The 15,773-nt window shown below is 36.2% G+C and overlaps 1 protein-coding gene across 5 annotated transcripts in view; it reads right to left on the bottom strand.

Moving 5' to 3' along the window:
• LOC103289977 (rab GTPase-activating protein 1-like) overlaps positions 1-15,773 on the bottom strand; it is a 438,759-nt gene that overhangs the window by 142,289 nt on the left and 280,697 nt on the right. For 4 of the 5 annotated variants that reach the window (XM_054712112.1, XM_054712115.1, XM_054712114.1 and 1 more), the window contains 2 exons: positions 10,749-10,823; positions 1,689-1,814 (listed from right to left, as the gene is read on the bottom strand). In XM_054712112.1, coding sequence (XP_054568087.1) covers positions 1,689-1,814; positions 10,749-10,823 — 201 coding nt within the window. The remainder of the gene's footprint in view (positions 1-1,688; positions 1,815-10,748; positions 10,824-15,773) is intronic. The other variant, XM_054712113.1, reaches the window with a different exon arrangement.

Raw genomic sequence — 15,773 nt, 5'->3', positions numbered from 1 at the left:
AACTGGTTGTCTCTGGCACATGCCCCAACCAGGGCCAGGGATCAAACCTGCACCCCAAGTATGTCCCCTTGATCAGAAATTGAACCTGTGACCCTTCAGTGCACAGGCCGGAGCTCTAACCATTGAGGACATTGGCCTGGGTGTGCTTGGGTTTCTTCATAGTACCATGAACTTGCTATTCAATTATCAGGTACAATTATTTGACCCTCAAAGTGCTTAAGGATAGTGACCTTTAAAAAATATAAGCTTTTGTAATAAGGTGAAAAGCGAATAATCCCAAACAAAACTTTTCTTGGAAGAATTAAATCTCTAAAAAAGAGCCTACAGCCTTTAATGCTCTTAGTTACCAGATCCTCTACCTTCTTTCTTCCTCACAAGGCCCATTTGTCATTCTACTTACAGTTTATTTGACATTCTTACACCCTTTTATTTCTTCTTCACATTTGAGGTCTCCCACCCTCCTACATTCCCTTCTCCCACGAAAGCCATCCTTTATCTCACTGCAAACTCTCCATCTTCCACTCCCCTGTTCCCACAGTCTCTTATTGGCTTCACTTCCCTTTCCAAACACCTGTGGATCTCCAGACAGGTCATGCCAATTAATTCCTTCCAGGATCTTCTACTGCCACATCCCATTAACCTTCCTCCCCAACCATTTCACTTTTCCCCAATATGGAATAAATCCTTTCATGAATTTTTTTTTCCACATTTCTCTTGCGTTTTCAATACCTCATATAGAGAATACATAGATCCATTATAAAGATATGATTTCTAATCTCAGTGGAATTTCAAAGCTACTCAATTTTTTTGTCAGCACTAATCAATAATTTTGCCCTTACAACCTTTTTTATTATGTAATATTTGATATAAATATGTTCCTCATATGTTTATATTTATACATACATATTATAAAATAGTAACAACTCTAAGATCAATAAATTATGCGGGAAATTTTTAAAAATTTTTATTGAATTTATTGGGGTGACATTGGTTAAAAAAATTATATAGGTTTCAGATGTACAATTATATAATACATCATGTGTATATTGTATTGTGTATTCACTATCCAATGTCAAGCCTCCTTCTGTCACCGTTTAACTCTCTTCTACCTCTTCTACTTCCCCTACCTTCCCATTCCCTCTTATAATCATCATACTGTTGTCTGTGTCTAGGAGGTTTTTTTCCCTTAATCCCTTCACCTTATGTGGGAAGATTTTTAAAGTATGTCTCCACATTACAATATTTTAGGTGTTTTTTACTCTCCTATCATTATCTTTCTAGCTTTTCAAAGTATTCTCTATATGTAGACCTAAATATGGTATGGGTACCACTGATAATTAATACAGAGAAAACTCTTAAATATTTCAATTTTTACTCTGTAAATGTCTTTATTTCTTTACAAATAATATTCAACAATCTCTTCATTGACTTAACTCATTATATTCTCATTCAAAGTGTGTTAAAGTTGACTATTTAAAAAGGACAATAATTTTTCAAATGGTCAAATGGTTAAACAAATATTTTATAATATCAACACCAATGTAGATATTGGTCAGAAACCAAATCATTTGCATTTTCTGTAGAATTCCATTAAATTTTCATAAATCATAATTGTTCATCAATCTTATTAGACTTTTTCTGTAACACAACCAATCCCTGAGAGATAAAAGTCCCAAACTTTTATTTACCTGCATTAGTCTCTCCAACTGATAAAATTTGCAATGAAGATCTTCAAAGTTGTTTTTGTAGAGATCTCGTAAACCATAGTCATACATGATTTTCACCAAAACACAGAATGCTTGTTCTTCTGGCATCTACAGAAAAACATAAATACAGAGCAAGACTGAGTGGCATTTGGCCAGAATGTCAGAAAATGTCCTTCACACTGTTAGTCTTCTACATTAACAGCTGAAGGCCTGTAGTGAATGAAGTTCTTCAGAGCCAGCCTTCTGCATTGTTACAGGTAAAATCTGTTTTCACAGCTAGTAACTTCTTCACTTGAGATGATCTTCCGTCTTTTGTTAGTTTAATCATCCTTCATTTATTCATTCACTACATCACCTTAAAAATAGGTGATACAGTCACGTGATTCAAAAATCAAAACAGTATAAAAGTATAAAAGGCAGAAGTCTCACTTCTCTCTATGCCTAGGACACTAACCCCTGTGTCTGACCCCATCTCTTTTGCATAACTTCATAACTACTCGTAATAATGTCTCGTGTATCCTGCAAGTGTTTCTCTATGCAAGTAAAATAATTGTATTTCTTATTTTATTTTTTGCCTTTTCTACATAAAGGATAGCTGGCTTTTTTCCTCAGTAATATTCCCAAAGAGGGATTGCTGGATCAAAGGATAAACACATTTTTAGTTTGGATAAATAGTGCAATACTGTCCTCCCACAATCTTCCTGGTGTTGCTATTTTTCTTTCTATAAAAAACAATTTTCCAGGAAGAATCTTGTGTGCTTCTACCATTAAGATTCAAATGACCAATAAAATCTAATATACCCTCCCAGAAGTATTTTTTGTGAACAGAGAATAAAGTCTGAAATCAAAGAAACAATCTCTAAATTGTGGTGGGATTGAAAAGTACAGATTGGTAGTTACAAAATACGCATGGGGATGTAAAGTACAGCATAGGGAATATAGTCAATAATATTGAAATAACTATGTATGGTGCCAAGTGGTCATTGGAAATAACAGGGGGAATACTTTGTAAAGTATACAATTGTCTAACCACTATGCTAATACAGAAGAATATTTAATGTAAACTGTAATTGAAAAATATAAAAAATTTTCAATTAAATAAAAAGAAAGAAAAAGTGCAGATGCCCCATGGGGCACCTATAAGAACCTAATAGGGCTGTGACTTCCAAGTTTTAGGCTGTAGAAATGAAAAAAACTACAATGTGATTAACAAAAAGAAAAATATTTGACTACGTTCCAACTTCCCCCATTGTGTTTACCTAAGTGACTTCCTGAGAATCTTTCTTCTTGACGTTATAAGCCCACTCATGCCTCACCACTAGGGCTCCCTGTAATCTGGTCCCCAAAGAAGCACAGAGAAGCTCTCGTGCAAAAAGAGGACACGAGAAGAGATCTGCAATTTTTAGCCCTTATTTGCTTCAATTGCCTGTGGAGGAAAAGCCTGAATTTCAGTGCCTTGTTCTCAAGAACATTATAGCCTGTGAAAGACCGATGTCCCCTTGGCTGGTGTTATACAATTGCAGCACAATGAATATAGAGATTCTCATTGTCTGTTGCCCGTTTGCTGAAAAGGTTGACTAGATTTGGTAACCGAAAAACAGTGCTCTCATACAAAACACACACACACACACACACACACACACACACACGCACACAAACACACACACACAAAACAGTGTTCTCATACGAAACACACACACAAACAAAACAGTGCTCCATACAAAACACACACACACACACACAAACAGTGCTCTCTATTTCAAATTACTACTAATTTAATTAAATTAAGGCATTTTGAACAAAGGAAGAAATCTTAGTGTAGACTATTTCTAAAGAATGCAACTTCATTACTTTTAAAGAGCTTAAATCAAATTAGTGGATCTCAACGGCTTGCTTTAATGAATAGGTAATAATTTGTTAATAGCAAATTAGGTAATAAGCGTTTCTGAAACTTTTGAGATATGTGAAAATGGTCCGCACTTTAAGTAATTTTAAGTATTCTTCCCAAAATCTTGTCAATGATATTGTATCATAATGTAGAAAGCTTATCTGAGAAAAGGAAAACCAGAGCTTAGACTCTGTTTAAATACAGCATGAAAAATTCTGAATTAGGGAAGTAAAAAATAAATATTAGGTTTTTTGCCACAGTGTATAAAAATTTAAAAATAAACAAATTGAGGTCTCAATAAGCTGAAAGAATTCAGAGAGACATATATGCAATATTGTAGTCTCTGTTCTTCACTTTAACCTTTGCTTTCTCTGACTCCCAAAGCTCTTTGTGGCATGTAGTGAAGTTATTTTTATGCTCTTACTAATCCGCGAGTGTGCTTTAACTTTGCATCCCCTAAAGATCTTAGCATACAGACTTAAATAAATATCAAGTATTAAATATTTGTTTAGGATAACTTTAGCAAAACTGAATACATCTGCCTTTATCAGTGAAGGCATGTAGACAAGTAGGGCAATCTGTGACAACTGCAAAGGTAAAAGCCAGCAAAAATGTAGAGGGAAAGGACGGGTGTGAAAGAGGAAGCAAGAGGCAGCCAAAGGTAACTATATCAGTTCTTGATCTCTTTTAATATTACAAATGCTAAATATAAAAATCTTTTGTATTATCTGTAATTTGTATTGGCTATTAAGCTTGCCCCTCAATTGGCATAAAGAAAATCAATCAAGATCTGAGAATCAACACCTAGCTGTACTGTTAACCTCACCTTACAAGAGTGGGTTCCCCACTACATAGTATTGTGGCACTTGCCGACTTCTTTTTAAAGCATTAAAGTAACTATTTAATTTATGAAAACAATGTTTCATTGAATTAGACATGCCAATTTTATCATTGGTATGTAATTGGTCTGAAGTACAATAAAAATAAGTGAACAATACCTTTTTAAATTAAATATGAGATGTTATAACATGATGGGTCTCTAATACTGCATATCCTTCTTGGCTGTGTGCAGGAGCTTTGTCACAGAATCAGTGTTGTTTTATTGAGGAAAGGAGGAGATAAGCATTTAAATCTTTTAATTTAAGATAACACAATGTCATCCACGGCTCTATGAAATACAAAGTTAAATACCTGCCTCACATGTACAATATGAGAATCAAGTATGATGTAATCACTGTTTGGTAACAAATATTGACAATGATCTGCCATCTGTACTAACAAAGATAATCACCGAACGGAGACAATCTCCAAGCTTCGTTGCTTCTCTCTGCTGTGAACCACAAAACAAAGCAGCCTTACGTACTTCAAAAGTTTTAAGACTCAGCTGAAGTCACACACATCAAGACTTTTTGAAGCAAAATTATCTGTTGATAATATAAAATAATACTCTTATTTCGGATAAAACTAAATTTTCTGTTCTGCATGGTTGTTTCATACCTTTTTGCAAGCAATCTACCTTTGTCCTTGAAGGCACTGAACATTCTACCAATTTTCTGGGTTTCTTCAACAAAGGTGGATGCTAGTGACTGTTTTGAAACTCATTCGTTTTTATTTTCTGTTCTTTCATTGAACAGCAAATAGAATGAAAACTTCCAGCTGATTGTTTTCCTTTTAAAATAAATATATGTTAAAATACATGTAAATTAAATGTGTATTTATAAGCTATAAAACATACTATACAACATAGTCTATTAATGTGTGGTCAATTTAAGCTAATGGGACCAGGGTCCAAAGAAAACCGACTGGGCAAATAATGATTAATTTTAGAAAGAATAGCAGTAGCTACTGTTACTAGAGGCATTCATTCATGATCCCATTTGATCCTCACCACATTCTGTAACGTAGGCATTATTTTTACATTTTAAATACTAGATGAGTGAAGTTCAATGAAGTTAAGTGATTTGTCAATAACTGCACACCTATTAAGTAGCCTGGATTTAATCCCACAGCTGCACTCTTTTTGTGTCAGATACAAAATAGGACTCTTCATGCTCATGATATAAGGTATCCTATATTCATAAGAACACTAGAAATACAATAATATTGTTTCCATTTTATAAATGAAAAAACAACAACAACACTGAACCTCAGAGAGTTTAGGAAACTTGCCCAAGATCATATAAATTGAAAGGTATTAAACCATAGTTCAAATTTATAGTTGTGCTTTTTACTATCCTTTGAATGAGTTCAGCTTTGAAAGGGCAGAGAAACTTAAGTTATCTAAAATGGAAGGATCAGCAGAGGATTTTTTAAAAAAAAATACAACAAAAAAACATGTCCTGAATATATTTACAGGACACAGGAAGAGGATATTGAGAAATGGCCCCAAAGGCACTGATGCAAGAATGAACTTAGAACAGGAAAATCTCTTGGATTATAAGAAAGAAGTTATTTGGGAGCATAAAAGGGCTTATTAAAAATGCACTAAAACTCCTGTAGTAAGGACATCACTATAAGATGATGTGCTGTGTCTGTGTAGCATCCTATGTCCCTATCATCATGTATCAAAACCCTTTCCCCTCCACTGCTCAGGAGGAGCTGATCAGCTCACTGTCAGCAATTGAGGGAGACTCAAGGCCTGGACAGGGCTAATCAGAACATCCTACCTTCCGGGCCTTAGCAACTGATTCAGGGACAGTAGGTTCCCAAGGCCAATCAGAATCCTCCAGGAATTCTTTCCTCCCTCCTCCCTCCACCCTCCTCCCTTCCCCTCCCCCTCCCCTTCTTCTTCTTCTTAATACAGGAGCTATAGCAAAAAACTGGTCCCTTTTAAATGAAGTTATAAAACTGAAAGGATATGAGCCAGGCCAGTCTGTAGACATGTTGCACATTTGTGGCCAATTCACATCATTAAAGCAAGAAAATTTAAACAAAACAGAGATACAGAGACACAGATTCCTGATTCGGCAATTCTGGAATCCAGCCATGTCAAAATCACCCCTGCCCTGGACTTCCCAGTTAGGTGAGCCAATAAACTTCCTTCTTAAATTAAGCTGCTTTGAGCTAAGGCTATGTCAAGTAGCAGAGTCCTCAATAGCGTAAACACACAAATACTCTTACTTATAGAAGAAACACTTGGAAGCCTCTACCTTGTCACCTTAGATTCCATGGAATCTTTATTTTCAAAAAACTAAGTAGCTCTGCTTCCCATTTCTTAAACCTGTCTTTTTGAGGGGTGCATTAGGGCTTTCAATAATTTTTAAAACTTATTTTATTTTATTATTTTTTATATATTTTTTATATATTTTTTACAGAGAGGAAGAGAGAGGGATAGAGAGTTAGAAATATCGATGAGAGAGAAACATCGATCAGCTGCCTCCTGCACACCCCCCACTGGGGATGTGCCCGCAACCAAGGTACATGCCCTTGACCGGAATCGAACCTGGGACCTTTGAGTCCACAGGCCGACGCTCTATCCACTGAGCCAAACCGGTTTCGGCAAACTTATTTTATTTTTAAATAAAACACAGATATGTTAGTAAAAATATATTGGGTTAAAATTATCTAAAATATGTTATATGATTTTTAGAATTATTGAAGTATATAATAGAAAATTATCATATTTTCATTAAGCAAAGACTAACACTATAATGATCATATTGCTAATTATTATTGCATATTTATCTTCAAAGACAGGTGAACGTATAATGGTTATAAGTAATCCATGCTATAACATTCTTCTTCAACTCTAAATGATCAGTTTCCTGTAATCTCATCAATAGATATAACAGCTTCTACTGTGATAAACACTTCTTTCAGCCGAAACCGGTTTGGCTCAGTGGATAGAGCGTCGGCCTGCGGACTCAAGGGTCCCAGGTTCGATTCCGGTCAAGGGCATGTACCTTGGTTGCGGGCACATCCCCAGTAGGGGGTGTGCAGGAGGCAGCTGATCGATGTTTCTCTCTCATCGGTGTTTCTAACTCTCTATCCCTCTCTCTTCCTCTCTGTAAAAAATCAATAAAATATTTAAAAAAAAAAACACAAAAAAACACTTCTTTCATTGTTTAAACTATAACAAGTTACAAAGCCTTTGGAAATTTTCAAGCAGGAAGGTAATTATTTCCTAAAATTACTTAGAAATGGAAAAACACAAAAATTCTAAACTTTTGTTTTTGAACATACTTTCACTTTTGGTCTTTCTTTCCTCTTAGGCAGTGCATGTGAAATATAAATGACCATGGGGGAGGAAAAGACAGCATCCCCAAAGAAGCAGGTTCTGACAATGATTAATGTGGAGCTGCCAAAGAATGTCTGGCAACAAAAAGAAGCAATAGCTTATGTAACTGATAAAAAATTAGTAGGACCCTAATAACATATCTCCCTGGAACCTGAGATAGTGTATTTGATGAATTGTTTAAACTAGACTGTATTCTTCAACCTATTTAAACCATGGAGGCAAAAATGTGGAAGAAAAAAAATTAGTTAACTTTTCTTATTCAAATTGGTTAATGGGTTGGGTTGGTCAATTAATGGAATATACTGATTAACAGAAGTATTACACATATTGTTCAATTAAAAAATTACAATATATTTTTCATTACCACTGTGCTGAATATCAGTTCTTCTTTCCTCAAATATGCTGAAGGCATTTCTGTATTTCAAGTTGTTTATAAGTCATGGCAACAACTGCATAATTCTACTAAGGGACAAAGTGTAAGAGCCTGGACCGAATTTCTATCCATCTTGTGACATACTTTAAAAGCAATTTTGTTGAATAAGTTTACAATGGCTGATTGACCATATGACCCTTATAATAGGAGAGGACATAATATAGAAAAAAATTCTGGGTTTTTGAATTTTCTGACTATTTGATTCACTCTTCTCTCTCTTTTTTTTTTTCAGGGGGAAGTATTTCCAAATAAATATAAACTTAGAGGTATCTAAAACTGTTAAATCTCAGAACAGATTTCTCAGCAAGATATTCTTCGCATTGAATTTCAATCAATATATTACGATGTGTTTCACTGGGCTACAGTTAAATGCTAAAATGCTAGACTGTGATATACTCAGTGACTACTTTGGGAATACAAAGCATCACCATCCACAGCTCGAACATCAGCTTTCATCAGAGCGACTACAAAGGCTGCTTGTAGAGGAACAATGGCTCTGAGCCCTGGTAAATACATCATGTCATTGCTTACAGTCTCCAGCCTCTTGTGGTAGGGACCTGACAATTCTAGATACTAGGTGGGTTTAGTAATAGAGAATTTGTGGCCATAAAGTACTTTATTATCACAGGGAATCCCAAGCAGTTCAGCTATGGAGATATCAAAGAAAGAGGGATGATAAGGACAAGGCAAAGAAGACCAACAACTGGTGATAATGCAACAGACAAAGAAAACAAACTCAAAGTTAAAGAAGGTGAATAATCACAATAGAACCATTTATATCATTATTATCATTCAAATCAAGTTATCAAAAACTAGGACCATGCTCTACTATAATTGCTCCACATTTCCAAAATGCAAACCTACAAGGAATGTTTTTGTTTTTAACTTGCTGGACTTCTCTGCTGCATCTGACAGTATACATTGCTTCCTCTCAGTTGAAAATCCAGAAATCCTTCAAGGATTCTTCGTCCTCATCAGCCCTTTAAATATCTGGCATCTCTGAGCTCTATCCTGTTCTTCTTACTCTATTTTTCTTTGATGATGATCCACTTTCATAATCTCAGCTTTTGTTTTTTCACCAGCATCAGTCTCCAGTATCCAATTGGTTGCTGGACAGCTTCAAGCAGCTATCTCCCAAATATCCCAAACTCAAGGAATTCAAAACAAAATTCATCATCCCTCCTAACCCTTTTTATTTATTCAATCTCAATGGATGCATTTGTTTCTCAGCTCAAAATAACATAATTCACCCAGTCACCAAAGCTAGAAAACTAGACATGCTACCTTAGATCCTTCTTTGTCGATGCATCCATAAAACCTACCAATTTTGCCTCCTGCATGTTTCTTAATTCTGTTTCTCTTTCTCTGGGTCTCAACATCTCTCATTTAGATTGATATTTCCTTTTCTCTCTACTGCTGCTCATTCCCTTCAATTCTGCCCAATAAAGGGAGTCATAAAGAATGTATCTGAAATGAACATCTGACTGCCATTCCCTCACTTGACACTGATCAATGGTTTCTCCTTTGCTTTATTCTAAAGCCCACATTTGTTGACATGATTACAAAGTCTTCGTAATTTGGTGCCTGCCATATGACCATTTTTGCCTCATGCCTTTCCCTGCATACAATTCCTATAGTAACTGTAGAGGAACTGTAATTTCATATTGTTCACTTTATATGCTGTGCCCTTCTGTTTTCATACATTCGTTCATGTTGTTCCTTTTGTCTAACAATCTCTACTCCCTCCCTTTCTCGTCATGCCTCCCCCAACCTCAATTATTTATGTCTTGGCAAAGCTACTGCCTCCTCCAGAAAGTCTTTCTGAAAGTTCTGGGTTGGATAATTCTTCTATTATTCTCTGACTTCGTGTATTGCTTTCACTAAGCACACTATAAGTTCTTTAATAAACATAAGGAAAATCAGTAAAGGCATAAGAATAAAAATAAGAAGCATGTGCCTGCATTCTCTGTGCCCCACCCTGGACCATGAGGCCTTTGAGAGCACAAATCATAAATCATTCATATATGTAATCCCACCTCCTAGCCCAGGACTGACAACAGATGCTCAAGGAATATTCTGTTAAATAAAAGTGACTAAGAAGAAAGAGAGTATACAAAAATAAATCACGGAAAAGACAAAAGGCCTCCTTGTCACATTCCTTCATAATGGTCCTGAACCTGCTCATTTTTTTGGGCAGCTACATTGACTTCTTTAATTTTAGAGGGTTCTAGTTAAAAATAACTCCAAATAACCACTTATTCCCTTCTAGCCAACAAAATTAATGCTAATGAGGAACTGTCCTGTTCTTGACTTCAAAAAAAGACTTCAGATCTCTTACTTTATCACCAAAGGTATGTTTCTAAAAAGATATGCATGTGTAATCTCCATCAGGTAAATGGAAAATAAGGAGGGAGGACAAAACTAAGTAGAAAATAAACTAAACTTGGCAGCACCATACCATTTATCACATGGAAAATTACTTACATGCAGAAGCAATACAGCAGCAAGAAAAGACTGTCCTTGGCAGTACCCAATGTCCTCGTCATAGACAGAGTAGGCCTGAAGAAAAGAGAGAGAAGTCTCATAAACATTCACAGACTTTCACTGAGGGGTTAGCTCACATCAGGCTGCTGCTTGTTCTTGTCCATGCACTGTCACCACAGTTTCTCTGGTCCTTCACCTTGAATGTGTGGATCATGAGCACAGAGGCATCCCCAAAGAGGCAGCACCTTTCCTAAAGCAATTTTAGATGTCCCATTATCCCCAGGTTCGTCAGCATTCGGAATAAAGAGATGCTCAGAGCACCAGAGTGGTTTGTCATCAGGCAAATAAGATCATGGGAGGCAGGAGCTAAGGACAGGAGAAGGTGGGAAGTTCTTGAGTTGATGTGGGTTCTAGTACACTCTATGGGGAAAATCTTAATGTTGCTGAATCTGTAGTGAGGATCCTCTAATCTAATAGACAAGATAATCACCTTCTATAACCTTCTCAAACATCTTCTAAACTACTCTCCCACGTTCCAAAAGGCTAAAGGGTAAAAATGACTCCTCCCATTTGTTCCACTGGGGTAAAGCAGAAACATTTAGCTGGCCTGTTTTGCAGAATGCCTGAGAGAGTCTCACAAATGTTCTGGATTCACAATCTTTAACATCATTCTAACCAGGATGGCAGGTACAGAGCCAAAGAGGCCCATTCATAGCAAATCCAGTGCTCCTGGGGAAATAGCTGTCATACCATTTAATTCAGGGTTCATCTTTATCTTTAGAGGAAAGGAAACAAGGTTGTATGCATAATATATACCACTTAGCACTTCAAACTGCTGGAGTATAACTTTTAAAGAAGATACTCATTAGAAGTTTTTAAGAAATTGACTCAGTTACTGCAGGCATGGTGTGCTGATCAAAGAGTAAAGAAAAGGAATTAGTAAGCTTTTTCTGTAAAAGTCCAAAGAGTAAATATTTTCAGCTTTGAGGGACACATATATCTGTGGCATGTTGTGTGTTTTTAAAATATATTTTTATTGATTTCAGAGAGGAAGGGAGAGGGGGAGAGAGATAGAAACATCAATATGAGAGAGAATCATTGATTGGCTACATCCTGCATGCCCCACACTGGGGATCAAGCCCACAACCCAGGCATGTGCCCTGACTGGGAATAGAACCAGTAACCTCCTGGTTCAAAGGTTGATGCTCAACCATTGAGCCATGCTGGCTGGGCTGTTTTTGTTTTTTAAACAACCCCTTAAAATATAAAAAAACATTTGTAGCTCAAAGGAGGTACAAAAGCAAGCAGCATGGGCCACAGTTTACTGACCCATTCAGGTGCTCCCATATTTATTTCTAAAAGACGAACAGCCCAGTTATGCTGTTTGAGTCCTGGGCACGTATCCCACCCATGTGCTGGGCTTCATCTTAGTGAGAGGATTTCCATTTAATGTCCAGGGCAATGTTATCAAAGATAACCAGGAAGGGTTTCTATAGGGAGGTTAAGTGTGCTATCTCCCAAATGCCAAAGAGGTCACAAGTGCAGGGTCTACAGCTCTTTTTTTACTTAAAACGTTTTTACTGAAATATATAGCTTGTGTTCAATAAAATGCACACATTTTAATTGCACAATTCTTTGAGTTGGGTCATTTAGGTAACCCATCATAACAGAATATTTCCATCATTCCAGAATGTCCCTCAACGCCTCTTTGCAGTCAAACCCAGGCAAGTAATGATCTGATTTGATCACAATATATCAATATTATTAGGTTGGCATTTTAAAAAGAATTTCATTTAATGGAATTATATAATGTATACTCTTTTGTGCCTGGCTTCTTTTACTCAGCATAATGTTTCTGAAATTCTGTCATATTACTGCATGTATCAGTAGCCCATTTCTTTTCATTGCTGAGTAGTATTCCACTGCATGAATATACCACAATTTGTTTATCCACTCTCCCATTGATTGAACATTTGTTGTTGTTTTTCCCGTTTTTTACTAGTCTGAATAAAGTTGTAATGTATACACAAGGTTTTTTGGTGGATATATGTTTTCATTTTCACTAGGTAAATACCTAGAGTGGAGGTTCAGGGTTCAAATAATAAGTGAATGCTCAACTTGATAAGAAATGCCAAACTGTTTTTCCAAAGTAGTGGTACAATGATTATGGCAATACCAGCTAAGTATGAGTACTCAGTGCTTCACATCCTGTCCTTACTTGATATTGCCATTCTCCTTCCTTTTATTAATTCCTGTGGTTCTGACTTGCATTTTCTTGATGGTTAATGATGTGGAGCATATCAAGTGCTTTTAGGCAATTAATACATATATTGTGACTGTCTTTAATTATTGATTCCTAAGATTTCGTCCAGTTTACAAACCCATTGTTAGACTGCATTGTCAGTATTTTCTCCCAGTCTGTGCCCTGCCTTTTCCTTTTCTTAATGGCATCTTTTGAAGTACTACTGTTCTCTTTTAACCTTCTTCTGCTAATGATGATATTATCACACACTCTTCTAATGAGAGAAAAATTAGATCATGAAATCATTATCTAATGAATCTGAAAAGAGCTTTTCTTCATTATCATCAGTTGCCAGAGCTCTGCTGAATTTTAAAAATTAAAAGATAAATTAACATTCTTTTACTTTTTAAATTTTCTTTGCTTTATACAGTTATATTTCTGATTGCTTCATTTGTACTTTTACATGGGTGTGTGTGTGTGTGTGTGTGTGTGTGTGTGTGTGTGTGTGGTGTATTGGGTATGTATTAGGAGTTGGAAGAAGGACTGCAGACAGAGAGAACAGAGAAAGAGAACTGAAAGCTGAAGAAGAGGGAAAAGGTTCTAATACTATCCCTATTTGCAGCATTTCTGGTGGTGCTCTGTCACTGCCTTTTTCATGAACACAGAATCCTGGGATTTGTTGATGACAGAGCATGTTGCATGAGTGATAAACAGATATTCAATGCTTCCACTTCCCCATGAAAGATGTCTAAGTGGAGGATTCCTTAGAAGTCTGGATCTCCAAAAGTCAATCATTTTTCATCAACCCTGATGTCACTTTGACAAATGTTGGATCCATCATTACATAAATACATTTAACATTTATTGAGAAGTGTGCTATTTATATGCTTGTTTGTGTTACAAGAGAAGTTCAATAAAAAAAATCAAGGTTGCCCTGGCCAGTGTTTCACAATGGTTAGAACATAACCCCTACACTAAAGGGTTGCCGGTACAATTCCCAGTCAAGGGCACATACCTGGGTTGCAGGTTCGATCTCCAGCCCCGGTTGGGTGCATGTGGGAGGCAACCAATTGATGTGTCTCTCTCACGTTGATGTTTCTCTCTCTCTCCTCTCCCTCCCTCCCTTACACTCTATCTGAAAATCAATGTAAAAAATATTCTCGGATGAGGATTAACAAAACAATAACAAAAAGAACGAAATCAAGGTCCACCACTCATGAGAGATGGTATGAATTCAGCGAGTCCACAGACTATTTTCTCACCAGAGAGCTGAGAATAACAATGCAAATCAGTCTGTATTCATCTTACTTTCCACTTGTTTTATAGTTTTGGTTAGGTTAGTAGGAAAAATGACTTTTTCAGAGGCCACCTACTAAATTGATTTTATGATTCACAGTTTGAAACACAGTGTTCTAGCAAGTTCTTTTGCTTGGAGTTCTTTCAAGCACTGGTAGTCTAAGCTTCTCCAACTGAACTAAAGTGAATCCTTTCCCTCTACTCAAAACTTGCCTCTTTTTCCACCAAACCTCTCCCGACTCCTTACTTTACTTGTTTCTCTGACCAGACTCCTTGTTCAGTCTGACTTTTAGATGACACTTGCAGATGATAAATAAATGCTAAGTCTGATGAGAAATGGGATATTTACATAGTTACAAATGACCTTACACAAAGTACTTGTTAATTACAAAGAGAAATACGTAACTTTATAGTGCAGAAGGCTGATAAATAACATCTTAATTATGTGATCAAAGTGAGCATCAGCAATAATGGGAAAACCCCAACAGTGTGCTCCCTGCCAGGAATAGGTCATCTCTTCTGTTAGTCCTGCCAAAGATATATAATCCAAATCCAACACGACGAAACATCAGACAAACCCAAATGAAAGCCAGTCTAGAAAATGGCCTGTAGTCTTCCAAAGCACCAAGGGCAAGCAAGTGAAGGGAGGAGTGAGATGCTGTTTCAGACAGAAGGAAATCAAGGAGACAGGACAACTAAAGGAAATGTGCGATTCTGAACTAGCTCCTTTTCTGTAAAGAACATTATTTGTACAATTGGTCTAAAGCTTAGGCAGAAGCAATATATCAATGCTACGTGCATGATTTCTATGTTCTATTACAGTTATGTGGGAGAATATTCTTGCTTGTTAGAAAACACCCTAAAGTACTGAGGGCAGTGTGGCACCATAATGGCAAATCACTCTCAAATAGTGGAAAACACCAAACTCCAGTACTTAGAACTTTCCTGTAAGTTTGAGATTGTTTAAAAAATATATAGACATGGAAATATACATATGTACATAGATTTGACAGAATCATTTTGTCTGTTGATTGTAATAAAATATCGAGGCTTTAAAAATGGTTATTAAGTTTGTCTTTATGCTTATCTACATAAGCTGTAAAAATAGGTTCACTGACATGAAATAATCTAAATACTGGTAACGATAAACATAGAGGCTAGATGTACTCACTGATACTCACTCACAAAGCAATTTTCTTATCTAACATAGCTGGCAAACTTCCTAGATGTAATTTTCCTTTTATATAACACTTCAAAAAAAAAAAAAAAAAAAGGCCCTTGGCAACAATTTAAAACTGAACTGATATATTTGTGTGGTTTTATAAAAGAAGGAAATGTAAAATAAGTAGACTACCATAACCTTAAAAAAATTGCCTCTATTATAAGTAAACTACTGTGTGGTAATGGTAAATTACTCAGAGTGTTTCTTTTACATTCTTGGACTTTTGATTTAAAAAATAATATGTAAAGGCTATCCTAAACAAAGT

The sequence above is a fragment of the Eptesicus fuscus genome, chromosome 22 (assembly GCF_027574615.1).
Source record: "Eptesicus fuscus isolate TK198812 chromosome 22, DD_ASM_mEF_20220401, whole genome shotgun sequence".
In the NCBI taxonomy this organism is placed as follows: domain Eukaryota; kingdom Metazoa; phylum Chordata; class Mammalia; order Chiroptera; family Vespertilionidae; genus Eptesicus; species Eptesicus fuscus.
This window is presented reverse-complemented; position numbering and strand designations above follow the sequence as displayed.